The sequence below is a fragment of the Paroedura picta genome, chromosome 7 (genome assembly GCF_049243985.1).
Source record: "Paroedura picta isolate Pp20150507F chromosome 7, Ppicta_v3.0, whole genome shotgun sequence".
NCBI classification, from domain to species: Eukaryota; Metazoa; Chordata; class Lepidosauria; order Squamata; family Gekkonidae; genus Paroedura; species Paroedura picta.
This window is the reverse complement of record NC_135375.1, coordinates 123,041,193-123,067,924: the sequence shown is the minus strand read 5'-3', so window position 1 is coordinate 123,067,924 and position 26,732 is coordinate 123,041,193. Positions and strand designations below refer to the sequence as shown.

Below are 26,732 nucleotides of genomic sequence, written 5' to 3'. Positions count from 1 at the left end.
TCTTTGGCAAGGGCTGGGGCTCAGTGGCAGAGCATTTGCCAGGCATGCCAGAAGTCCCAAGTTCGATCCCCGGCACCTCCAGTCCAAAAGACCAGAGACAATGAAGAACCGCTGAGACAGTTGAGACCTTGAAGAGCTGCTGCCAGGCTAAGTACACAAGACTGACTTGGAGGGACGGATGGTCTGATCCAGCATACAGCAACGTCATGTGTTTCTCTCCCCACCCCCATTGACCATAATCCTCACATACCTCAGTTTTTGCAGTGGGTGGCCACAGTTCATTTTTTTCATGGCAATCAGACGTGGATGTACAGGGTCCAAATACTCGGGAAGGGGGAGGGGAGTTCAGCCTTGCACAAAGTGGAGACCCATGCACCAGTTGCACCAGTTCAGACCATCGGTTCAGTGAGGTCAGGATCACTTGCTCTGGCACTTGCTCTGGCTACTGCCTGGCCCTTCTAACTGGACTGAACCTCATAAGGCAGTCAGAGGCCAAAAGAACAGCTGCTGTTCTGTTCCCCACATTTTAGAAGAAGAAGAAGAAGAGTTGGTTCTTATATGCCGCTTTTCACTACCCGAAGGAGTCTTACATTGGCCTTCTCTTTCCTCTCCCCACAACAGACACCCTGTGAGGTGGGAGAGGCTGAGAGAGCCCTGAGATTACTGAAGAAGAAGGAGAGTTGGTTTTTATATGCCGCTTTTCCCTACCCGAAGGAGTCTCAAAGTGACTTCCATGCGCCTTCCCTTCCTCTCCCCACAACAGACACCCTGTGAGGGAGGGGAGGCTGAGAGAGCCCTGAGATTACTGAAGAAGAAGAAGAAGAAGAGTTGGTTCTTAGATGCCGCTTTTCTCTTCTTCTCAAGGTCACCCAGCTGGCTGCATGGGGGGGAGGAGCGGGAATCAAACCCAGCTCACCAGATTACAGGCCGCTACTCCTAACCACAACACCCAGCCGGCTCTCAGATGGCAGCGCAGCCCAGCAATGCCGAAATATCTCCGGTTTGTTGATAGCAGATATTAAAACATTAGCTCAGGATCTGGAGAGACAGGTTCGAATCCCCGCCCACCACAGAAGCTGTCACACATTCTCAGCCTAACCTGACTCACAAGCTGGTTGTCAAGAGGATAAATGGAGGAGAGCAGAATTTCCTAAGCTGCCTTGGGTCCACATTGGGGAGAGAGATAAATGAAGGAGATCACAAGAATCAGACACAATGCAAAATAAATTATGAACTGTGCAAAAAAATGGAATTAGAAAAGTAGAAAGTAATGCAGTCCATGCTAGAGAATCCAGAGAGCAATCCCTGGGCTGGGTCACCATTGTGCTCCCTTCATCCAAGAGCCCTCCTTTCCATTATAATGGAAAGGAGGGCTCTTGGATGAAGGGAGCACAATGGTGACCCAGCCCAGGGATTGCTTTCTGAATACAGCTGTATTCCTTTTGCAGACATGCTTCTGAATATTCTCAGAACAAATCCCGCTGGGGTTTGGGAGCTGTGTGAGGCCTGAAAAGGGGGTGGGTGGGTGGGAATTACTCCAGGGACAGAAATCAGACGCCGAGAGCCAAAACAGCCCGGCAGGAAGCCCAGATTACCTGGTAGACTTGTGCCAGTTCCATCTCCAGCCTGGCGCTCCGTTTTGTGAACCCGTCCTTCGTGGTGAGGCTACGGGGCTTTGGAGCTTCCGTTCGGGGCTCGGTGATGGAGTCCGGGAGAGAGGCCTCCAGCTCCAGCAGTCCTAAGGAAGGCGGAAGGCGAGCATGGGGGGGGGGGGGAGGGAAAACGAAGAAACGGATTTTAATGGGGACATGGAACAGAATCCATCTGCAAGGCTCAGAGGTGGCCAAACTGTGACTCTCCAGATGACGAGGGGCTCATGGGAATTGTAGTCCATGGACACCTGGAGAGCCACACTTTGGCCACCCTTGGCTTAGGTCAATAAGGCCTCGCCAGGCACACACGCCAGGCTCCGTCATTTGCGAAGAGCTCCTGTGCTGCTTCCAAGGGAGAGGAAGCTCTGCCTCCTTCTGTTCTAGTGAAAGGGGAGGCCCGCTAGCTGTACATATCCCATCCAGAATCCACAAGGAAGAAGAGTTGGTTTTTGGACCCTGCTTCTTAGTACTTGAAGGAGTCTCAAAGCGGCTTACAATTGCCCACAACAGACACCCTGTGAGGGAGGTGGGGCAGAGAGAGTTCTGAGAGAACTGTGACTGTCCCAAGGCCATGGGGGGGAACCAAACCAGGTTCTCCACATAACAGGGCACCTCTCTTTACCACAGCACAACACTTGCCCTCAATGAGGCCCCAGAGAGGCGGTAAAGTACCCAGACAGCTCTCCATATACCATTTACCATCATAGGTGTTGAGGTAGACGTTCTTTACTATGAAACGGTCGGCGTGGTTGTCTGGAAAGTAACCGATTCTAGACAGAGGTGCATAAGTCTGCGAGTTGTAGTGTGTGTAGTCCTCGATCAAGTCTCGCTTCTCCAGCTTTCTTTCCACGTTCTTCCCCTTGGCGATTATTTTTCTGATGGCTGAAAAGGAAGGCCAGGTGAGAGGCATTTCTGAGTGGGATCTCAACGTGGGCTTTTGGACCCCTAAGACCAAGCCGCAGCTGTAGCTAAAGTCACTCAGTGCAGTACGCAGACAGACCCCTTCGTCCAGAGTCTGCCATTAGCTGGAACAGCAGATCAACCATTTTCTCCTCTCGGCTGACCTCAGGGGTCCCCAATGCGGTGCCCTGGGGCGACACAGCACTAGGCCTGTGCGGGGTGGCGTCTGAATGAGGTGCGGGCTGTGGCGGCCTGGAGCGGCCAATTTGGATGCCGCCACGCACAACCCTACACAGCACTTGTGGACATCTTTCATGCTGCCTGCCAATCATTTTCAGAGGGTACAAGCAGAGATGACCCGTCAGCCGAAGATGAATAAACAGAAAGAAATTTCCAAGCTGGCGATGGCAAAAAGCTTTATTCAGAACGAGTTCCTAGGTCCTTTGATACTAATAGACCCAAATTATATGGCTTAAAATATAAAGTATAAGGTAGCGATCCCCAACCTGTGGGCCGTGGACCACACGTGGTCCGTCAATTAATTGGAGGTGGGCCGCGAAGGACGCCTTCCCCCCCCCGGCCCTTTACTTCATCCCCCCCCCCGGCCCTTTACAACACACTTTGGGTGTCATTGTCTCCCATCACTCCCAGATGGGACTATCTCGTTGCAGGGAAACAAGCTCAGGGTTCCCATTGATTTGTCCTTGTCATGAGTTAAAATTTCCATGAAAATAAAATGTTCCTTATATTCATTGTTGTGGCATGTCTGTATCTTATTTTGAAGGGATGTTTAAACATAACCATAGCAATCAGAGAGCGTTAGGGCAGTGGTTGAGAGTAGAGGAGTAAACTACCCCCCCCCCCACCGGGCCTCAGTAAAATTGTCAAGCGTTGAGTGGTCCCCGGTGATAAAAAGGTTGGGGACCACTGGTATAAGGTATATAAAATATAAGAATTAGGTAGTGGGTTGAAGACTTTGTATCCCTGAAAAAAAAACAATTAAGAAATAAGTTTACTGAGGAAGTAAAATACAAAAACGAGGTTTTATACCTAGGAGCTTGTTCTGAATAAAGCTTTATGCCATCGCCAGCTTGGAAATTTCTTTCTGTTTAATCATTCTCAGAGAGCAGGTGGCGCTTCCGCTGGGCCGCTGGGCATTGGATTGACTGTGTGGATTTTTAAAAATGTTTCTCTCATGGTCTCCGTCACGTCATGGAGCAAGGCTAGCCACTGTCTTCGTGGTCACTGCCGCCACTTCCTGTATAATCCTGCCCCCCCACCCCCACTTGGGTAGCCTGAAGCCACCTTCTCAGAGGCGTCACTCAATAGCCTACCGAAGCGGACCAGCAGGCTTGTGCAGATCCTCTCAAGGTACACGGACTTTATTTCTACAAGGCCCAACCTCAGGAAGTTGCAAAGAACAGAATCTAGCTGCATTCAGTAAAATCCACTGAAACACAATGACTGCATCTGAATTCTGGTAGCTGCACAACGACCCTGCCAGTCTCTTTAGCTTCCTTTTCCTCTTTCGTCCTTTTTGAGGACAGGCTGGTATTTGGCACCTATGCAAACACAGCGTGGGTCAGGGAAGGCGGCAATTCCATCCACCAGGGACATCCCCAGCTGGATTTGCAAGAACATCAAGATTACTTGGCCTCTTTGCACCTGAATGTTATTGGGGCCGGCTGGCTGGAGCTGCCTCCTTAGATCATCTTAATTGCCCCAGCCCTGGCACATCAAAAGCATTTGCTGACTGTAACTTGGGGAGGGTTTCTTGCTTGGTGCGAGTCCTGGCTTCCATCTATGAGGACTCGGTACATGTTAAGTATTTTCTCAGAGAAGACAGACTTTCCTGGACCACACTCATCTCCCAGCTGTAGGCAGAGACGAGATATGTATTTATTTATACTTAGATTTCTATACTGCCGTTCCCAGTTGGCCTCACAGTGGTTTATAGTTAGAGTTTTCCCTTTGACCTCTGCCATGCTGCTTTATTTGTATTGCTACTCTGTTTCGTTGTAACCTGAAATATCTTTTAACCAACTTTCCTGCAGATGTTTGGCTCTGGTGTATTTTATTGGCTTTCAGTTTCTGTTGGACCCACGGAAGGGCAAACCCCATGGGGGCAAGAGGGGCATCCCAAATGTTCCTCACATCATCCATGGTAAAACGCAGGCTCCAGAGGTTCCACAAGACCCCCAGAAAGGAACCGCTCCCTTTTCCTCATCCCACCCCCTGGGTGCTTGGAGACTACCTGGCCATTTGGGTGCGAGGCCCCCAAACCTGAATCAGGAAGGGTGAACACATCAAAGGACTCGTGGCTTGTCCCTCCCAATCAGAAAAGCAGACTGTGTATCTGGCCAAGAGCATTTCTCCCCTTCTTCCTCGCCCCAGAGACGCCAGGGCCCCTTCCGTCCCTGTCCCCTCTTGCGTCCTTGCCCTCATTTCAGGACAGCTGCTTTGGCATCCACCGCCATCACTGCGCAAGGCTCTTCACTGTGTGACCAAAGGCAAGCTGCAGCAGCCATCTTATGGCTAGCCCCGCCTCCTGTGGCAGCCATTTTGGGATTGCGCCCACCACACTCTTCCAGTGGAGCCCACAGGCTCAGAGAGGGCGAGGACCCTTGTCTTACCCTTCGTGTGCTCATGGTGGATCTTTCGCACTTTCTCTTCTTTCTCCCGCGTGAGGTGAAACCAGCGGTTGTCCAAGCGGCAGACGTCCAGCTCGTTGTGTTTCTCCTCCCGTTTCTTCAGCAGAGCCTTCAGGAGCCTGAGCCGAACCTCTTGCAGCCTGCCAGGCGAAAGAGCAGTGAGCTCACCCAGGGGACTCCCGAAACCGCCTGCCCCCCAAATTTTGTTGGTCTGTTCAGATGCTTCTGAACGAAAATCTAGTTTATCAAATGAAAAAGGGCATATTTTAAAAACCTCCTGTGCAGACTCATGTGGTCTCAATGATATGTAAATCGGGCCTTGACAATTCCAGAGGGACAAAAGGTGATTCCAGAGGGACAAAAGGCCCCAGAAAATCCATCCTCACTGCTGCCCATCCGGGGACATTTCAAGGTTCCCACTAGATAGAGCCCAGATAAGTTGGGGCAGGCTATCTTGGAAGCTAAGCAGGGTCAGCTCTAGTTAGGACTTGAATGGGAGGGGTCCAAGGAAGTGCCTGGCTGCTACGCAAAGACAGGCGATGGCAAACGGGGTCTGTCGGATATCAAAGTTATTGGATAACTGCGTGCTGGCCAACTGTAAGCACAGAAAAAGAGCTTACAATCACCTTTCCCTTCCCTTCCCCTCCCCACAACAGGCACCCTGCAAGGCAAGTGAGGCTGAGAGAGCTCTGCTAGCTGGCTGCCTGTGGAGGAGGAATGGGGGATCAAATCCAGCTCTCCAGATTAGAAGCCGCCGCTCTGACCCACGACACCAGGTCGGCGTCACGGAGGAAAAGAAAGCTGCCTCGAGCCCTGTTCAGGAGCAGGGCAGATACATTTGAGAAAGAGAGATAAATGCATGAAAGGGGGAAGGGAGAGGAGGTCTTGGCCAAGTGGTCAGCCCACCCGCAGAGCTCAGAGGGAAGGCGCATCCCGGGGAAGCGTCTGGCACCTACTCTTCGATCTCTTCCTCTCGGAAGGCCCACTCTTTCCTCTCCATCTCCTCCATCATCCGCCGCCTCTTGGCTATGTGCGCAGCGTCGCTCAGCGGCGGAAGTGTCGCCTCCCAGGCCCGTTTCTCTCGGGCTCGTTCTATCACCTCCACTTCCGCCTGGGTCGCCGGGAGGCCCCGACCTTCCGAGAACAAGGAGGAACGAAACGGGGAAGAGCAGCTTTGTCAGTCTGAGGGCGATCACGGCGTCTCCAAAGAAAACACAGCAGAGTCGGCTGGTTTAGACACGTGCAACTAGGGCCCCCCCTTTCCCCACTAACGGCGGGAGGCCTCCAGCCAAGGGCAGCCCTGGCCCACCAGTCTCTGGCTGATCAGCAGGCAAGAACTGGGGAAGGTGCAACTGACCTGGGGAGGAAAGAAGGCCTTGGCCACTTGGCAGAAGTTCTCACTGTAGCCTTCTCGATGAATCCCAGACCAACGCAAATGGAATAAGGGTTGTTCCAGGAATTGCCAGAAAGACTATGGTGGGTTTTTACCATAGAGTTCCTAGTGATTGTTGGAGCTACCCTTGTCATTTCTGAGGCCTTGGTTTTCATTTTCAATTCCCGCCCTGGGACTCTGTCCCTCCTCCTCAAAGCCCTCCCCCTTCCTAGCTACCCCGGGGGCAACATTCCTTAGGACGGCACTGCAAAATTGCAGGATTTAAGAGACAAGTCCTTGGGGCCACGTATTTTATGGACTCACAAGAGGGGAGAGGAGAGAAGAACCAGGGGGGGGGGTTGTACCCTGCTCTGCACTACCCAAAGGAGTCTCAAAACAGCTTACAGTTGCCTTCCCTTCCTTTGTGTGGTCGAATCACAGAGCTGGAAGGGGCCATATAGGCCATCTAGTTCAACCCCCTGCTCAGTGAAGAATCAGCTAAGTGAGGCTGAGAGAGCTCTTACAGAACTGTGACAGTCCCAAGGTCACCCAGCAGGGCTCATGTGTCTCAAAGTGGCTGACTATTATCTTCCCTTCCTCTGCCTACAACAGATACTCTGTGAGGTAGGAGAGGCTGAGAGCTCTGCACGTGGAGGAGGAGGAGGAGGGAATCAAACCCAGTTCTCCAGATTAGAGGCCATGATGCAGCACCAGGTGGGAGCCACTGACACCCCCACCCCCCTGTGCACTCATGCCTTGGTCCACCCCAGGCCCTGGGGAATCATCCACCCTTTAGGCAGCTCACCCCAGGTCAGGGTCGCGAGGGTCAGCAACTCGGGGATTGATCCTGAAGACACCACATATTCAGGGCTGTAGGGATCTGTCTGTGCCTCGCTGTCCCGGTAGTCTGTCTGGGTGCCCACTGTTTGGGAGACAAGGTAGGCCGGCTTCTCGCTGGGCATGGCATGGAGGCTGTACGGCTCTGGCCTGGAAGGGAAAGAAGAGCCCGACCCGCTTCCAGAGTGTTCCCATTCACCGTGGAGGATAACATGGTACTCATTTCTGGGGAGACCTGCTGAGGCCGGCTGCCGCGTCTTCCAGAATGACACTAGGCCCCCTTGAAGCCTACGGGCTGGCAGGGAGTCAGACAGGGATTCATCAGGCTATGCCAAACACCTGCAGGCCAACACCTGGTACCTGGCTTCCACTGGAGGAAATAAAGAGGCCAGGCTTCTATCAGAAGGCTCTGCTAACAAGCAGCAGTGTGAGGATGCCCCCTCGGAGCAGCTCATGCTGTCCCCTCCCAGGAGACTGAGGGCAACGAACAAAGATGAAGTCACCAAGGGCAATCCACAATGCAATAGGAGGATTTACACAAGTAGAAATCAACAGAAAAATGGTTGAAGCCAGGGCCCCACAGTTCTGTGTCAGAGGGCACCTTTGCAATCCTGATAACAGGCAGCGGATGCAATTACAAAATGGCTTCCATAAGAGGAGAAGCCAATCACAAAATAGCTGCCATGAGTGGCAAAGCCAATCACAAAATGGCTGCCACAAGAGGAGAAGCCAATCACAAAATGGCTGCCACAAGAGGCAAAGCCAATCACAAAATGGCTGCCACGAGAAGCAAAGCCAATCAAAAAATGGCTGCCACAAGAGGAAAAGCCAATCAAAAAATGGCTGCCACAAGAGGCAAGCCCAATCACAGAATGACTGCTGCAGAATAAGGGCAAACTACAAAATGTCTAACATTCACTCTTCAACATTTCAGGAAGAAGCTAAGCAGGCCTCCTTTTAACCTGCATAACCAACCAGAAGCCCGTGCACACACGGCAGGTCCGTGTATGCGCGTTTTCGCCATGCGCAGCCGCAAACGAGCATTCGCTGAGTGCCACACATGCGCGTTTGCAGATGCGCAAGGCAAAAACGCACATGCGTGGACCTGCTGCGCATGCGTGTTTGTGCCGGCGGCCCTGCTTCCCCCCCACACACACACAAAAAGAAGCTTGCCAGGCCGCAAGCTAATCGGCTGCTTTGGCAGCCGATTTACTTTCAGCCTGGGAAGTTTCTCACTGCGGGGGGGGGGCAGGGGGGGGAGGCGCAGCCCGGTGCTGGGCCCTGGTTGGGGGCCACTGTCCATGGGGATGAGGGTATTGCTGTGAGGCCCCCAAACCCAAGCAAGCCCCCTCTCCCTGGGTCAGTCCCTCTTTCAACAGGGATTTATGACTAAAAAACAAAACTGCAGTCTCTACTTACCTGGTCGTTGCATAAACCACGTTCAGTGGAATCTGCTTGTGAAACGGGATGAAAGGCCTGAAAAAGACAGAAAACCAGTGACCCTCTTCAGGCAGTTAACTGCATCCAAGGCAGGAAGTGTGCCATGTGGCTATTCTTGTGTGCCCACCTGATGTTCAAGAATCAGAATCAGAGGGTTGGAAGGGACCTCCAGAGTAATCTAGTCTTACCCCCTGCAGAAAGCAGGACACTCAACACCAACAAGAGATCGTTATGAAGTCAGACATGGAAAGAGGGGCTTGGGAATGTTTAGCCTAAGAGGAGGGGATGCAACTGCTCTCTGGAAGGATTCCTGTTGACCGCAGGGGAGAGGACTTGCAAGAATGGGTTAAAGTTGCAGGCCAGAAAGGTACCGTCTGGATATTAAGAAAATTTCTTGCTGTAAGAGTACTTTGGTTCTCTAGATCAAGAGTGGTTTAAGGGCCCGTAGCCCCAGAGCCAGTTTAAGGATTTGTGGGGCTCTAGCCGAGTACAATTGTGGCGGGAGCAGCCAGACTGGGGGCAGAGGGGCTCCCCCCAGTGGAAAGGGGTGTCACTCAGAATGCCCTTTAAGAGAGAAAAGGGGGGGGGGGAAGAGAGAGGCTATGGCCCTGATCCATGGCGGGAAGGTACCATGCAGGGCCCCTGGAAGCACCTGCTCTGTGTAATACACAGATAAGGCCCTGGCGTAGGGAGGTGAGTATTTCTGCTTATGCCCTAAGGATGGCTTTTACATCTATAAGGTTTCAAGCAATGCCATCAGTCCTCCTTTCTCAATTTCCTCATACCCCAGCGTCCCCATGTCTGTGTATTTCTGGGAATTCAGAGATCAAAGAACTTCTGCGATATATTTTAGTCTGCCCACTTTATGCTGAATCTAGGACAGCTTTCTGCAGGGCCTGAAAGATGGAGCTCTTCTGCCAGGTCTATGGTTGAAGCCAGTGCTGTAGGAAGATCTGATTGACCCCCCCCCCCAGGCAGCACATCATCCTCCAACCATCTTGAGGATGTGGTTGACACAGCCCTCTGCAACCCGGTGGCAGGCGTCCCGTTACGGGAAGTAGGGTTTTCCGCCATGTTGGGCTTCTTTTTAATTGGTGGTTGTTTTATGGGGCTTTTATTGGAGTTCTATTATTATGGGATTTTTAACTTGTAACCCGCCACGAGCTGGCTTGCCGCGAGTAGCGGGTAATAAATGTAACAACAAAAACAACAACAACAATAATAATATCTTGATTAGGATAATTCCGAATGTTCCTGCTATGTCAGAACATAATAAACTGATTTTCCTGCTTTCTGCCCTTGATCCCTATGTCTCTAATAGAGTAGCTCCCTATGGACTGGTTGCTAGAAAGGTTCAAACAAAATGTGGTTACAAGAAAAGTCCTCTGTTCGAGTGTCTGAATTTGGGAAATATGGGGAGAGTTCTATTTGTTTTAACATATATGCTGTAAACTGGATACTTGTGTGTCTGAGCTTGGGAGACGGGTTGAGGCTTAATCGCTTTGACATATATGTTGGTTATTTGGGGTACTTAATGGTCTTGCTGCTGCTGCTGCCTATGGAGGTGGGGAGCTCCCCCTCACTGGCAGTCTTGAAGTAGTGGCTGGATGAACAGTTTTCAGGAATGCTTTAGGCTGATCCTGCATTGAGCAGGGAACTGGACTAGATGGCCTCTGTGGCTCCTTCCATCGCTATGATTCTGATTCTACATCATAGACCAAAATACAGGATACCACATAATGCTCTTGTGCTTCAGTTTTTAAAACACACACGTACACATTAAGATGGCTTTGTGGCTACAACAGGACTCTTTCCATCCTCTTTAACCAAGTTAGTTCTACTTTTAGATACCAAAATATGTTGGTTTGAATGCATTCCTTATACTGGAATCCTGCTCTTCCTTTAAAGTGGAGACGCTGGGTACTGAACATGGGGCCTTCTGCAATGGAGATCTCACGCAGTTTCCATCTTTCTCCTCTCCTCCATTTTATCCTCACTACACCCCTGTGAGGTAGGCTAGGCTGAGGGTGTGTGACTGCCTAAAGGACATCCAGCAAACTGCCATGGCAGAGTGAGGATTTGAACCTGGGTCTCCCGGATGCTAGTCCAACCCTCTAGCCACAACCCCGCACAGGCTCAATGTGACCTTCCCTGCAAATAGCATCATGGTGACACACTCTCTGAATTCAACATCCCTAGCCCCGCTCTGGCCTCACCGTTCAAAATACTTCCAGCGATTCCTTCCTGTGACTTCAGGATCTTCATACATGATTCCGGGAATCTGAAGCGAAGGCTGAGATCTAGAAGGAAAAGACAAGCTGAAAACTCAGTGCTGAATGCAATGTTCTAGAACAGCAACCCTTGGACCATGGAGGAGCCCACCAAATATTTATCAGGCCGGCTTCATGGAGGAGTGGGCTGGAAGTTGGCTTGTGTGCTTCGGTTCGGCTCGGCAGATCACCGAAGCCTGAAGTGGTGCGTAGGAGGCCAGCGCCGTGGCATGGAGAGGAGGGGCCACACGCAGGTGCAGACCTCTGCACCTGCATGCAGCTGCTGGCTGGTGTGCCACTGTCGCCCCTCCTCTCCGTGCTGCTGACCACCTCAGGCTGCAGTGATTGCCAAGGCGCACAGCCCTAGCTGGAAGTGATGTCTGCTGGCTACACCTCCATCATGTCCGAGGACAGGGGGGAGTGGAGTGAAAGAAGGTGGGTTGAGGCAGGAGTAATAGTAAACCATGGTTCCTCTATATATTTGTGAAAAAACTTGGGGGGTGGATAGTGTCTGGCTGTCCAAGTTGGAATAAGGCCAGTCAGGGTGCAGCGAGCAACACTGGCTGCACCCTGATTGGCCCTGCCCCTACAGTTCCCGCCCTCCCTCCCTGAACGCTAGCCACATTCCTCTCAGCCATGCCAGAGACAGACACGTAGAGCCCTACCAGACCGAACACAAGCCCTCATTCCCTCCTCTCACTCCTGCTGCAAGGAAGGCAGAGACACAGAGAGGTGCCCCCAAGCTGCTGACCAGCCCCGCTTCCTTCCTAAGAAGGAGGCCTGATTATCTGTTATGGCTTCTGCTACCACAGAGAGAGAGACACAGAGAGGGCTGCCCCTGCTACAACAGAGGGAGAGAGAGACAGACAGAGAGAACTGCCCCAAAGTGCACACCAACCCTCCTACAAACCAGCCCTGATTACCTGCTATGCCTCCTGCTGTGAGGCATACCAAGAGACATGCAGTGAGAGAGAGAGGGAGAGACAGAGAGAGAGAGAGATCGGCACCTCCGGGTGTCCCCTGGGTCCTAGCACCCATTTCATTCCTGATTACAATGGGCTTTCTTGCTAAGTAATTATAATTAATTTGAATGTATTGCCTGCCACTCTCTGCAAAGTTGGCTCGTGGTGGGTTACAAAATGAAATAGATAAAATTCAATCCCCTAAAAAAACCCCTAAAGCACAGCAGTTAAAAATGTAATGCAGAAAGAACATGATGGCGGACCAACCCACCTACCCCCGCTGGGGACCGAGGGGAAACAGCTGACCACCACTGATAGAACATGGCAGAATATCTTCCCTCCTCACTCCACCTTTGGGGGCCCCCACAGATCTTCTCTTCGCCCTGGCCTCAACCATAGACCTGGTGGCATCCACCTCCGCCACCTTCCCTAGGTGTGGAAACCACGTAAGAACGCCACCCCCAGGTCAAAGAATAGGGCCGGTTCCCTGCTTTCATGGCAATGCTGAGAATGGCTTGTGGCTGAGTCCATCAAGGCAGGATGTAGGGGACAGGCCAGAGAGCCACTGGAGAGCTCCCATGGAGCCCCAGGGCTGTAGGGAATCCTTGTCCTAGAGACAGAGAAACACCAATTTGAAGTGACCCTCTGCTCTCCCTTGAGATGACAGCTATCAGTGGAATAAGAGATGCAGGTCTGATCTAAGACAGCTGGAGCCTCAGCCTCTCAGGAGATCCCTGGGTGCAGGGCAGTGTTTCCCAAACGGGTCCAGCAGTACAATATTGCAGAGAATAAATATGTCAGGAGGGTCCTTGATCATTCCACGAAACCATCCTACTTCTAGGCAAGAGGTAGTCAAACTGTGGCCCTCCAGATGTCCATGGACTACAGTTCTCATGAACTGTACAATTCCCAGCTGGCAGAGGCTCATGGAAATTGTAGTCCATTGACATCTGGAGAACCAATCATTTGCCCCCCCCCCTGCCATAGGCTCACACACAATGGGGATCCTTGCATTAGACAGCCCGTAGACCCCATTCTAAGCAGCGAAGGAGCCATCCTATTCCATCACGGTCTCTTCTCTTATTTTCTACCTCTTGCATCAGTCTCTGTACCACCACCCTGCCCGGCAGACAGAGGGAGACTTACAGGGCGAGCTTCTGAAGAGCCTCCAGCCGCTGCTGGGCTTTTCCTCTCCACCTTCGGTCGATGAATGGGGGAACGGGATTTTTCTCTTCCAGCTTCATCGTGTACGGAGGATAGTGAACCAGGTTGCTAAACATGGCTTTAAAAACTGGCAATTTTTTCTTTGTTGATGTAGGGAAAAGAAACAAAATGCAAATATTGTTCAGAGATACATTCAGAGCAATGTCACAGCCCAACACAGAGCTTGTGGAAATGTAGCTGCCTCTCCCTTCTCACCGTGGTGCAATGAATGCTGCTCCTGCCACAAACGGGACCCTGACGAATGACATGGGGGATGTGTGTGTATGAGGGTCTGCAGTAGGAAGGAGAGGTCAGTGGAAGTGGCTGGTTTAGCCTGAATCCAACCCAAGCAGTACAATTCCAAATAGTGTTAAAGCCATTCCTTCCACTGAATTCAGTGGGCTGAAAAGGGCCTAGAGGATGATTCTGCGGCTTTTGATAGACACAAAAGAACTCTTAAGACTTTTCAAATATCTGTAAGACTCATCTGAGAAGAATATGGGTGCTCTTCATTTTCCTGGTTTGTAAGTTCCTGTTCCTTCAGTGTGGAGGTGTTTGTCCCACACTTGTTTTGCTCCCCCTTGTGGTCAGTTCAATATGATACAGGTTTATGTCCAACCTATCTCCCTGCCAAGTTTTAAGCTGGGCATAAACAGGTATAATATCGAATTGAGCAGTAGAGTGGGCAAAACATGTTTGGAACACAACCAACCCCAACCCCTGGAAGAAAAAGGAATGCAAAAGGAAGGAAAATGAGAATGTAGAAAAACCTAATACCACACACACTTACCAAGCTGAAAATAAGTACTTCTGGGAGCAAAATTCTATCTATTTCTAACTAGCAGATTTCCAGTGTAAATTCCCATCCACCACAAATATATATTTTACGGGCGTGTGAGAGGCGGATTCTGTCGCAAACCACAGTCACCTACCATTTCATCATTCAGCAGATGTGCCTGGACAGTGGCCTGAGCATGGTCTCTCTCACTTGAAAGCGTGAACAATGGGTCTAAAATGCATAGAAACAAGTGGAAAATTAACAGAGCTGCAAAAGACATTCACATGAATTTGAAATACCATTCAGAGTTTCTATGGCAATATTAGTTCTGATTTCTTGGTGGAAGTTACCATTTTGGTTGATGATGAAGCCAAGGAATAGAAAAACCTGAGCCATTTTAATTTCTTCATTGTCAACTTTAAGGCCGTGTAATTCCTCCATAGCCATTACTTTTGTCTTCTTGATGTTCAGCTGTATTCCTGTTTTGGCATTTTCTGCTTTGACCTTCAGCAGCAGTCATGTCAAGTCTTTGCTATTTTCTGCCCATTGAAATTCCCTAAATGCTATTGGCAAGGTCCCTCACCAAAGGGTTAGAGGAGCAATCATGGGATAAGAGGATGGCTCATTTCCATGGATTAAAATATGGTTAAATGGCAGGAAGCAGAGTGTAGGAATAAATGGATAATGGAGGGGGGGAAAGATCTCCAGCAAGATCAGTGCTATTTAATTTAACATTGCAGTGGCCAACTCAGCACATGATGCCCAAAGATTCAGGATGGTGAAAACCAAAGCCAATGGTGAAAAGCTCCAGGACAATCTCTCTAGACCAGAGGTCCCCAACCTTTCTGAGGTCAGGGACCGCCTCTGGGGGTGAGGGGAGAGCCAACGGCCTGGGTGCCACGCACATGCACGGCACTAGCGCGCAAACATGGCGCAGTTGCCGTGCATGCACGTTTCCATCACCAGGGGGCGCGAACGCGCATGCATGGCACCTGCGCGGCACCTGCACGCATGGAACTTTGTGCCGCCGGCATGCCAGTGGCTGCGCCTACCTCTTCCCTTCCTTCTTACTGTGGGGGGGGGAGGCAGGCGCGGCTGCCGGCAGCCCGGGGGTTGATGACCCCCGCTCTAGACCATCTCAGGCGGCATCAGTGTGGGAAATGTTCAACAAAGGGAACCATACTGGATCGGTCCTAACTGGTGGTAGTGGGCAGAAAAAAGGAGAGACAGTAGTGGGCAGGCCAGTGGCAGTTGTCAAAAGGGACTAGGATTGGGGATTCTTAGGAAAAGAACTGAAAATAAAACAGCTGCTATTACAATCTCCTTGCATAGATCTAAGGTGCAGCCTCATTGGGAACGTGTGTCGGTCTGGCTACCGTGTTTCAAACACAGTACTGCAGAGAATTAAAAGAGATGATTGCAGTTGGAGCCAAGTCTGTCATCTTCTAGGTGGGGCCAGACTCCTCTCAAGGAAATGGCTACTCCTGAGGGTACCCTCGGTGGCCTCGTGCCCCACTGAGGTCCCTGTCCTCCCCTAGATTTCCAGGAGTCCCCCCCCCCATCTAGATCTAGCCAAGGGGCTCATGGGAACTGTAGTCCATGGACATCTGGAGGGCCGCAGTTTGACTACCCCTGATCTAGCCCATGGTCCCCTGCCAGTGACCTCCCGTGGAGGAAAGGCTGGGGAGTGTGGGCGCTTCCAAGGGAAGGGCAGCGGATTCAGAACGAGCCCCTGGAACAGCTATCACTGAGCCGAGTATTGGGATTCATGGCCAGCGACCATAAAGCGATGGAGGAAGTGCCGCTCTAGGATCGTGCCTGATCTATGATATCACTTCCGGCGCAGAACCGGAAGAGCAGACGCTAACTCCGGAAGAGAAGGCTGGTCTCTATGGTTCTCCTGGCTTCTCTATGGCAAAATACTCCCGCCGTCCCCCTTTTCCTTTCTGCAGTCTGACTGGCCGAACGAGGCAGAGCCCCGCCGTCCGCACACCGGAAGTACCGCCTCCCAGCCCTCCTTCGCTATCATGCGGCCCGACAGGGGGCGCGCGAACCCCCCCCCCGTGCCCCTCCGTCACGCGCCGCCTCCCGCTTACCGTAGAGGAAGTCGAAGGCGCGGCCGGGCGCCATGGTCCTGCGGTACCGGGACTTGCTGCTGGCCCGCCGCCGCGTCACGGTCATGGACTGGGCCATCCTGGCGGCCTCCTGCGAAGGCGCCCGGCCGCGAGACGCCGTCACCATGGCAACCCGGGAGCGCGGCCGGAGGCCCCGCCCACTGGGCTGCACGCTGGTTGGCCGAGGAGGCTGCCGCTCAGCGGGGGCGGGGCAAGGAAAAAGGGAAGCGCCGGCTAAATGGGGACTTCCTGCCACCGGCTGAAGGACCCCGAAATTAGGGAATTGGGGTCTTCCGCTTCCTTCTGTGTCTAGTGGAGTTGCGCCCTGGAACTATTAGGGCCAATTGGTGTCAGTCGGGTTTTTAACGTCTCCCTTATTTTTCCTCCCAAAATGAAAGCTAGTTCAGGAGTAGTCAAACTGCAGCCCTCCGGATGTCCGTGGACTACAATTCCCATGAGCCCCTGCCAGCGAACGTTGGCAGGGGCTCATGGGAATTGTAGTCCATAGACATCTGGAGGGCCGCAGTTTGACTACCCTTGCTCTAGTTGGTTTTTTATAAGCGTTTTAGTGTATTTAATCAGCATAATTTAGTTTAAGCGTTAAAATCATTTTGTCGATGTAATGTTAATTCTATGAATTGCTGTTGTGATCCGCCCTGAGCCAAGTGGGAAGGGCAGGCTTTCAAAATAAAGTAGCTGTTGTTATTGTGTTTGTTTGTGAATGTCTCTTTACTATTTAACCATGTATGGATTTTGTAGGATTGTGATGACGCATGGCTAAGGCAGTAAACTTTTCTCCTATTCCACAGAGGTTCAGTGCGTTGTAGAAGTGGACCTTCAAGTTTCACACAGGAAAACCCAGCTGCAAAAGCTCTTTGAAAGTGCATTACCCGGCATGTCCATTCTGCACACAATGGTTCATGCACTTTCAGGGCATTTTAGAAATGGATTTTAGATTCAACCCAAATCCCCCAGCATGTTGGGCAAGCTTTCCAGGTCTCTGGAACTCAGGCTGGTTCGCAGAGAGATGGTGATAAAACGTTCTAAACAAACAATAAACCCTCCAAGCCAAATTAGTTGGGGGCTACTGAATTAGAATGTTTTATGGAATATATATATGATTTTATGTTTTGTTTTGTCAATTCCTGTTGTTACCTGCCCTGAGAGTTCAGGAAGGGTGGGCTATACAACTAAACATATATTTATTTCCCCTCCCCCCAGTCTGCTTTCCCTTCACAAAGTTAGACAGTTAGGGCTATGTCTGTCCCATCTCTTTACAAAGTTCTTTCTTTTCAATAAAGCTCAACACCTCTTTTGCATAGTTAAGCTCTGCCAATATGCCCAAGGAGATCAGGAAAGCCTCCACATTCCTGGCTTTCCATAAACTGTTCAAAACTGAATTCTCAAGAGGTCCTTTCTCTTAGGTAGCAGAATTGCATGGCACAAAATGGTTTTCAGACTTGCTTAGATTCAAAATTCAGGACTGTGGCCCGTATTTCGCTTATTGTAAGTAGCATTCCATTCTCCCAGGCACCACTGAGGGCTGTTAAGGATTCAGAAATGTGACCAAGTCACTGGTATGCAGACAACATAACTCAGTCAATGCCACCAATGTTTTCTTTGTTCAAGTCGAGAAAGAGAAGGGTAGGTAAATGCAGTAATGGCAAAGGTGCTTTTCTTTTTCATAAAGTTCCAAGTCCACACAAAATCCTGTACCTCAAATAAAACTGTAAAGCTGTAAAGAACGGGCAGTATAAAAATCCAAAATCAATAAAAGTGCCAGTTGGTGCTCCAGACCAACACACATCTGGATTTCTTTCAAAGCTGTGCAGAACTGTAGGTGTGGCTTTTTTGCTCCTGCATGACCCGCTGTTTCAACTCAAACTTGTTATTTTCATAAACTATGGACAACTTTGGTCCCCTGCCCTCCTGCATGAATCACCTGTCCAGGCTCTTCTGCTGTAATTTAGGGTCTCCTGTCTCTGAAAAGAGGGAGAGGCCTCAAACTTTCCTTTGGCTAATGCATTTATTTATTCAGTAAACCATCCTTTCTCCAAGTCACCCGCGTCAATGTACACATTGTACCCTCACAACAACCCTGTGGGGTAGGAGAGGCCACGCTTAAGAAGGGCTTAAGATCACCTAGTTTGTTTTATGGCAGAGTGGGATTTTGAAACCAGGTCTCCCTGGCCGTTGTCTGGCTCTTTTGTATTATTGCCAACCTGGCTGGAGATCTCCCATTCTTACAATTGATTTCCACGTGTCAGGAATCAATTCTCCTTGGGGAAATGGACATTTGGGAAGGTGGCCTCTATGGTATTATACCCCACTGGAAGCCCCCATCAGACCCCACTCCCAAAGTCTCCAGGTATAGCCCAACCCAGAGTTGGCAACCTCATGCATTGCTAGAACCTTGACCTCTGTCACTCTACCCTTGATCTTTATGGCATAAGTTTTCCGTCGCGCGTTTATGACGTCACGTGCGTCGGCCCTCGATAGGCGGAAGGGCCGACCGCTCTCCGCCGTCCCCGCGAGTTGCGCATGCGCCATCGGAGCAATGTCGCGCGCGGTCCCCAGCTCCGCTCCGGGTCTCGCCGCGTCCCCTGCGGAGGAGCAGAAGCCGCCGCCTGCCCTGAAGCCTTGCTGCGCCTGCCCGGAGACCAAGCAGGCCCGCGACACGTGGTGGGTGCGCCGGGCGACACGGGTGCCGGGCAGGGTTCACACGTGCACGCGTGTACTCCAAGCCCTCTTCCGGGCAGGGCCTGCCTCGCCTCCCTCCCCCTCCAGGGCCGCCAAGAGGCGCCCGCCTGGCTTTGCTGCGTCCTCACGGGCTTGCTTTCCAGCTGCGGTCCCGCCTGGCGCTGAACTCCGGGCTGTACATTGCAGGGGGGCAGCGAAGGGGGCGTCCGCCTCCCCCCCCCCGCCCCATCCCTGCCTGTCGTTTTCCAGCCTAGGCGCTTTTTGTGTCTTCAGAGGTCTTTTCACTTTCTCGTCTTCCTAAAGTAGTTGACCTTTTCTCTTTGCCCCCCCCCCAACAACCCTGCGAGGCAGGCTGGGCGCTTCCGGGACAGAGCAGGGATTCCAATCTGGTTCTCCCACATGCCACTCCAGCAAACTGTTGTGGAGGGATTAGGCCTCCCACCCCATCACCCTACTCCCGTGGCCAAACTCTCCAGTTGTTCATGGCTTATCATTCCCAGCAGGGTTCATGGGAATGGTAGTCCATGGGCAACTCCCGAAAGCATACAAACTCTGAAGCTGGTGGGTGTTTCTGCTTGATTATCCTACTGTCAGCAGAATACCAGGAGCTTTACTCCGGAGCACTTCCTTTCTAGGTAAAAACCATCACTTTGCAAAAGTCGCAAGTACCCTTGAAGTGAAGCAGTGGGATCCGGAATTGCCATTCTAGCACCATTTATACCTCTCCAGGAAACAGTCTGAATAGCCCCTCTCCTCTCCTCTCCTGCAGTGGGGACCACATTTGTCCCTTCTGAAAAGAGGAATGCAGGAGAATACAAACTAGAATAAGATAGTCATATGCTCTTTTTCTGGGAGCTGGTGCCCTTCATGGGAGTCTGGCTTGGTGGTCCTTCGTAACATGCAGGATGGCCTGATGGAAAACCTTTGCCTTGCAGCATCATTGAAAAAGGAGAAGAGCACTGCGGTCCACTCATCGAGGCCCACAAAGAGTGCATGAGAGCCCTCGGCTTTAAGATCTGAATGTGCTCCTCTGTGGATCTGGATGGACGGTATGTGCGCCGGCGGTCGCTCAACAGCACTCTTCCAGCCAAAGAGCTGGTGGGAGATGTGCCCGGCTTCCGTTGGCATGTGGCACGTTCCAGGGTGAAGTTGTTTGGGGAGGGGTAGGCTTTTTTGGCGATGCTCAGCCTTCCCTACTACAGTTAACCGTGTGTGGTCAGAGAGCAAAGATTGACCCCAGGACAGGTGTCTGTGACTGTAGATGAGACCCAGAAACCAACTCAGATAACCTAAACGCTTTGGCCTCTGTGCCCTGATTATGGCCCTTTAAGGGCATCTGGTTGGCTACTTCTGATTGATTGAACAGGGCCGCTGTTACCGGGCAGATTAGCAAGAATATTTCGGCCCTGGACGAGCTGTGCCACCACCAAAAGGATCCTTCCCTGGGTAAGCTTGCAGGTGGATCCACCTCTGATTTTGAATCCAGTCGAACCTTAGAGGCAGATATCCGACAAAGGGAGCTTTGACTCTGGAAAACTCATACCCCCAAAATTCTTGCTGGACTATAGGGTAGTACTAGATTCGATTGCAGATGTTCGACTGCAGACCAGCATGGTTACCCTCCAAAACTTTCTTCGGTCAGTCCATGGTTTGGAAGCCGTCCTCTCAGTTGACTAGTCTAGATCAGGGGTAGTCAAACTGTGAATGCTGGTAGGGGCTCCTGGGAATTGTAGTCCATGGACATCTGGAGGGCCGCAGTTTTTTACTACCCCTGGTCAAGATTCATGGTGGCTTAAGAGGAAGTTTCCCAAAGGTGTTGTTACTCTCTAAGAGCACTAGATGGCGTCTCTGCAACAGGCATATCCAGTTAGTGGATATTGATAAGCTGTTACACTTTCCAATATCAGTAGTGAAGAGGAGCTGGGTTTGTACTTTGCTTTTTACTAGCCAAAGGAGTCTTGAAGCAGCTTCCAATCGCCTGCCCTTCCTATCCCCACAACAGATACTCTGTGAGTAGGTGCAATTGAGAGAGCTCTGGGAGAAATGACACTGGCCCAGAGTCACCCAGCAGGCCTCATGTGTCTCAGAGCAGTTTACCATCTCCTTCCCTGCCTCTCCCCACAACAGACATCTTGTTAGGTAGGTTGGGCTGAGAGAGTTCTGAGAGAACTGGGACTGGCCCAAGGTCACCCAGTTGACTGCATGTAAAGGAGTGGGAATCCGACCCAGCTCTCCAGATCAGAGGCTGCCCCTCTTAACCATGACACCATGCTGGGTCTCACATCTCAGAAGAGAGCTAGCTGACGCTGATTCTTACCATTTCTCCATTTTCCCTGCCAGGTGATTTGCTGCTGGACGACTGCAAGGACTTGGATGTTCATATCCGCTCGACTGTGTTTATTTTTTTACCTCTATCAGAAGATGAATCTATTTAAATCTATTGAAATATATTTATGATGGATTTCTAAAATCACAGCTCTCTCTATTTAACTGGTTTCCCCTATTACAGAATCCAGACAGTACAATAATATGGGAGTTTGATATTTCTTTTATAAATGTTCTTGCTGATGCATGCTTGCTCTCCTTTCTTTTCCTTAATGCCCAAGAGGGAGAAATAGGCACCGTCCAAACAGCTGCGACTCGCCCCCCGTGCTTTCACTCCTCACCTTTGGGTTTCGTTCTTTTTCCGTTTTGCCTACGGATGGCTTTTCTCTCACACACAACAGCCCCATGAAGGTGGGCAGACCAAGAGAAATTGGTGGGCTCAAGATCATCCCAGTTAGGTCCTAGCAAGTTTGGGGGAGGCTTCAAACTGGGATCTAGGCTGGGGGTGGCCAAACGGTGTCTCTCCAGATGTCCATGGACTACGATTCCCATGAGCCCCAGGGGCTAGAACCCCTGTCCAGCCCCAAATTCCGAGATTATTCCTGGAAGAACCGCCTGCAGTGCTTGAGAAAAGCCTTTTTTCTGAGAGATATTCCAGTCCCCTCGCTGGGTTTTTTTCTTTCCCCTTTGTGCCAGTTTCCTGATAGGGCAGCCCCTTAAATAGCACTTTACAACTGTTCATCTATGAGAAGCAGCTGTGGCTGGCCTATCGGTCAAAGCTGATAAAAGGAGCTGCATTCCGCAGGTGGGCCACAGACCTCCAAATTGTAGGGCCGGGTCTTCCCTGTCCTCAGTCGCCTATGTTAAAACATGAGCTCTGTGACGCTGCCTGCTGACCTTGGTGCTGGTTTCTCCGCCCTTCAACCGTGCGGGACCCGTTATTATAAAAGTTCATGAAGACAAAAAAGAGAGTGCTAAATATCGAGACCAAATATGAGCGGGCCCCTCTAGGGAATTCCACAAATGTTAGCAGGAGTGTGAGGCCAAGAGGGGAGGTGTGTGTGTGTGTGTGGGGGGGGGGGGGTCAGTTCATGGAGAGTTCCAGGAAAGCTCAGTTCTCACTTCAACAGCTGACTCAGGGCCAGGTTTCTCAGAGGTGCTGTCTGGTGGCCCACCTCAGGGTCAGGTGGAATCGCCAGGGGCCGCTCTTCACTCAGAAATCGGGGAGGGGGCTTCAGCTTGGTTCCAGCACCGAGGGTGGTTAGCTAGCCGACTGGAGGAGCTCAGGTTATGGGGCAGTAAGATGCTCCCCCCAGTTTTGCTCATGAGGAAGATGCCAGAAGCCGGCCTCCTATCAGCCTCGCATCCTCCGCTGCCAGCATACAAGGACTTCCGGTGTGCGTTCATTCTCCCTAAGTCAGTCTTACACCCCTGGGATATTTTATTTATTTCATTAACTTCATTTGCCCCCCACCTTTCTCTCCAATCAGGGCCCAGACCAGCTTACATTGTTCACCTGTCTGCCAGTTTATCCTCACTACAGCCCTGCGAAGTAGATTAGGCTGGGAGTATGTGGGTGGCCCACAGTCACCCAGTGAACTTCCAAGGCAGAGTGGGGATTGGAACCTGGATCTTTGAGGTCCTAATCCAACACTTTGACCATCATGCTATGCTGGTTCTAGTAGTCATCCAAAGTAACTAGAATGTGGGTCAGATCCCGATCTTTGTAGCAAGACTGCAACCCTCCTTCATGCGCCCAGAACTGAAGGTACTGGAATCGAGCTTGGGGGCCGGTGGAGAACACCAGAAGATGACTGTCTCTTGGCTGGAACATGCTCGTCTAGCGTCGATTCCTGTCACCAGGAATCTGGTGCTCTCTGCATCACATGCAATTTGGGTCATCGTGCAGTAGCAGAGCTTCCTTTCAGTCACAGTAGCTGACTGTGCATTTGGGGAATGACATGACCAGCACTTGGAGAACACCCACCCAGAGGATGTCTTTATTTCCTACCAGGCATTTCACCCAAAAGAAAGTTTCTTGTTTTTCAGATTGACTATAGCAACTCCTTGGTCTGAGCAGCTGAGGGATTTACTTCCTGTGTCAAACCTGGGCTACAAGCTAGTGCCATTGTTAGCAGTCAGATCCCATCTCATTTATAGACACAGAACCAAGAACACTTGTCCTATAATATGTCAATTATTAATAGCATTGCCTGACCAGAAACAACACAGAATTAGATAGCCAGATCACGTGCAAATACAGTGTCTGGCCCGACAGGTCATAAGATGGATGCAAGCCAGAAACAAGCTTCTAGAGGCACGTTTGGACATATAGTTTAGAATGTGAAAAGAATGGCTGACCCGCTATTGACCTCCTCCACCCAAGAGAGAGAGACACAAATATATGCATAATTTAGGGCAATAGGTCTCCCGAGAACTGGTAACTAATCAGTTTCCAGTCTCACTTCCTCTGCATCGGTTCACCTTAATTAAACAACACCGCCCTCAGAATGGATAGCTTTCTAATCCAGTACTTAGAGTAGGGGTAGTGGCCCTCCAGATGTCCATGGTTTGACTACCCCTGAGAGGGTCATCAAGAACCATTAATGCCAGTTCATCTTACGTAAATCTTGCAGATCATTTAACTCCAAAACACTCATCAAGTCATTGTTTTGGCAGCATATAGATAAGAATAATGAGCCTCTTGTGGCACAGAGTGGTAAGGCAGCAGACATGCAGTCTGAAGTTCTGTTCAATCCCAGCAGCCGGTTCAAAGTTGACTCAGCCTTCCATCCTTCCGAGGTCGGTAAAATGAGTACCCAGCTTGCTTGCTGGGGGGTAAACGGTAATGACTGGGGAAGGCACTGGCAAACCACCCCGTATTGAGTCTGCCAAGAAAACGCTGGAGGGCATCACCCAAGGGTCAGACATGACCTGGTGCTTGCACAGGGGAGACCTTTACATAAGAATAGAATGTTATCCTTATATCAAAAGGCATATTTCCCCAGATAATGGGTGTGTGTTCTTGAGACCATATGAACACTCCCACTTATGTGTGGGCTCCTTTCAGTCACAGATCCAGTTTGGTGCAGTGGTTAGGAGTGCGGACTTCTAATCTGGCATGCCGGGTTCGATTCTGCGCTCCCCCACATGCAACCAGCTGGGTGACCTTGGGCTCGCCACGGCACTGATAAAACTGTTCTGACCGGGCAGGAATATCAGCGCTCTCTCAGCCTCACCCACCCCACAGGGTGTCTGTTGTGGGGAGAGGAAAGGGAAGGTGACTATAAGCCGCTTTGAGCCTCCTTCGGGTAGGGGAAAGCGGCATCTAAGAACCAACTCTTCTTCTCCCCCTCTTCTTCCATGAAACGCTGGTTGTTTTTCTGCTGACTATGGATCTCTTATTATCTAGATTGGTAAATATCACCTTACAAATATCTTCTTTTTCCTTATTTTCTTAGGGTTTTTTCAGGGTGTTTATGCTGTGTGCCCCCTTATTTCCCCTTAATGAAATCATTTCCAGTCAAACTTCCAACATCTATTTTGAGAGTTCTTTAAGGGAACAATCCTCATAAACATTGGAGGAGATTCCAGTGACCCCCTCTCACTATGTCTCCTTTAAGCTAATTCCCCCCAACTAATTAGGAGACTGCCTGTTTGGGTAACACCATGGTTCTCTTTCAGCACCACTCCCAAGTAGCTCAGTGGTAGAGCATCTGCTTGGCATGCAGAAAGTCCCAGGTTCAATCCCTGGCATCTCCAGTTAGAAGATCTGACACCAGATGGGGGATCAAGCCTGATCCAAATAATTCTTCACAGCTTTATTGTCTTTTTTTTTCATTTGTATCCAGTTTTCCTTCCTGATTGGCCTCAGTGTGGCTTAACGATTTCATGAAGGTAGATCAGGATGGGTAGATGTTTGTCTGTAGCAGTAGAAATGAGTAGGGGTCCTGTAGCATCTTAAAGGCTGACACCATTTGTGGCAGGGATGAGATCACAAGTTTTGTTAGTCCCTGTTATGGATCATGCAGTGTAAAATTTACAAGACCACAACAAAGATGGCTAAGCAGCAAGAGGATTTATTTAGGATATATGTTTGCAAGCATGGAGAGAAAGCTAATTGGTGCATTCTCTGAAGTCTGCATCAGTGCAGCTCATTTTTAAGACCTTGAGACGTCATCATGAGGTATCCTGACGCTCACTCCCTCACTGTCCCTTTGACCAATCAGGTCAACGACGAAGGGTGTACAATCTGACCTATCACGGATGGCTATATATCTTATTACAATTTTCTCGCTCTATGTTTCAAAGAATACATTCCTTTATATGGAGGGATGCTACATTCAGGAGCTATCTGCTTTTGACAAACTCAAGGTTACTTTGAGAGACAAAGAAATAACTATACACATAGTGCCACAATGAACTCAAGATACATTCTGCCTGACCTAAAAATAAACCATAGACAGACTGTGTCTAAAGTGTGTTCCACAAATCTGTATTTGTGTTCTCAATTGTGTTCCACAAATCTATATAATCTATATCATCCCTAAGGTGCTCCTGGACTCTTGCTCTTGTGGGACAGATAGACGGATGGGCCTGAGGTCCCCTGGCAGGTTTCCATGGTGGAGTAAGGAATTCAAACTCAGACCACCCAGGACATACCAACACCCTGACACACCAATTCAGGAAAGACCTGCATTGAGGAAGAAAATGTATGGGAGGGAGGGAGGGAGGGAGGCCCCTCCTGCAACTCCGCAATGGCTTTTCTCCCCCCCCCCCCCCGCCCTGTCCTTGGCCTAAAAGGCATCGTGGCAGATATGCCTTCACCCATTGATGATACTCAACAGCGGAAGGAGAGCGTGGATGGCTTTCAAACAGGCCTTCCTTGCATGAGTGTTTCATACTGCTGAAAAGAACACGTAATTTTCAAGATGGGGACCTTACGCAAGAAGGGGTTACCAGGTCAGCAGGGCTGGAGTCCTACGGACTGAGCTGGTCTGATGACTAATAATAAGGACAGCTGAAGTCACTTGTTGACCAAGAAGGCATCAAAATGATTTCAAACTGTTGGTGCACGCGTGTGTGTTTGTGTGGGACCAGCCAGGACATTATTTTATTAAATTTATTATTATTACTATTATTATTATTCAATTTATTGCCCACCACTCCCAGAACCAGCTCGTCACGGGTTACAAATGTCCAATAAAGCCCCATTAAAACGGACCTGAAAACCGGCTTGGAGCGGTTAACAACAGAAGACAAATTACACAGAATTAAAAACTATAAAACAATCTATACAATTAACAGTAAAACTAGATAAACATTTATTTAAATTTTTGTTACCAAACAATATCTAACACTTGCCAGCCCATAATTGCATCTGGGGAGATGGCCGCAGGAGAGGGCCGATGCAGATGTGATCAGCCCCAACCCAATGCCTGCTGGAAGAGCCCCATCTTACAGGCCCTTTGAAACTGAGCTAACTCTTGAAAGGGCCACAGCAGCAGCTCTTCCGGGAGCTCATTCCA

General features: G+C 50.4%; 2 protein-coding genes across 3 annotated transcripts in view; one reads left to right on the top strand and one right to left on the bottom strand.

The window, feature by feature from the left end:
• Window positions 1-16,345, bottom strand: part of CFAP91 (cilia and flagella associated protein 91) — a 29,154-nt gene extending 12,809 nt beyond the window's left edge. Inside the window, exons 1-10 of one of the 2 annotated variants that reach the window (XM_077346291.1) lie at window positions 16,162-16,345; window positions 14,220-14,296; window positions 13,231-13,388; window positions 11,069-11,152; window positions 8,832-8,888; window positions 7,381-7,562; window positions 6,160-6,337; window positions 5,186-5,343; window positions 2,352-2,534; window positions 1,596-1,738 (exon numbers count right to left, since the gene is read on the bottom strand). In XM_077346291.1, coding sequence (XP_077202406.1) covers window positions 1,596-1,738; window positions 2,352-2,534; window positions 5,186-5,343; window positions 6,160-6,337; window positions 7,381-7,562; window positions 8,832-8,888; window positions 11,069-11,152; window positions 13,231-13,388; window positions 14,220-14,296; window positions 16,162-16,306 — 1,365 coding nt within the window. In that variant the 5' untranslated portion in view covers window positions 16,307-16,345. Of the gene's footprint in view, window positions 1-1,595; window positions 1,739-2,351; window positions 2,535-5,185; window positions 5,344-6,159; window positions 6,338-7,380; window positions 7,563-8,831; window positions 8,889-11,068; window positions 11,153-13,230; window positions 13,389-14,219; window positions 14,297-14,415; window positions 15,851-16,161 lie in introns of those variants that run through there. The other variant, XM_077346292.1, reaches the window with a different exon arrangement.
• Window positions 16,346-18,688: 2,343 nt separating this feature from the next.
• On the top strand, window positions 18,689-21,451 carry COX17 (cytochrome c oxidase copper chaperone COX17). The gene is made up of 3 exons (XM_077346290.1): window positions 18,689-18,861; window positions 19,815-19,928; window positions 21,220-21,451. Exons 1-2 carry the CDS (start codon window positions 18,737-18,739, stop codon window positions 19,897-19,899), a joined length of 210 nt encoding a protein of 69 aa, XP_077202405.1. The 5' UTR covers window positions 18,689-18,736; the 3' UTR covers window positions 19,900-19,928; window positions 21,220-21,451.
• The last annotated feature ends 5,281 nt before the right edge of the window (window positions 21,452-26,732 follow it).

What these genes read in the sequence shown, in the direction of transcription:
- COX17 (XM_077346290.1), top strand. Translation starts at nt 18,737, where the DNA reads ATGTCGCGCGCGGTCCCCAGCTCCGCTCCGGGTCTCGCCGCGTCCCCT. An exon ending in AAGCAGGCCCGCGACACGTG is followed by an intron (nt 18,862 to 19,814) that starts GTGGGTGCGCCG and finishes TTTGCCTTGCAG; the next exon opens with CATCATTGAAAAAGGAGAAG.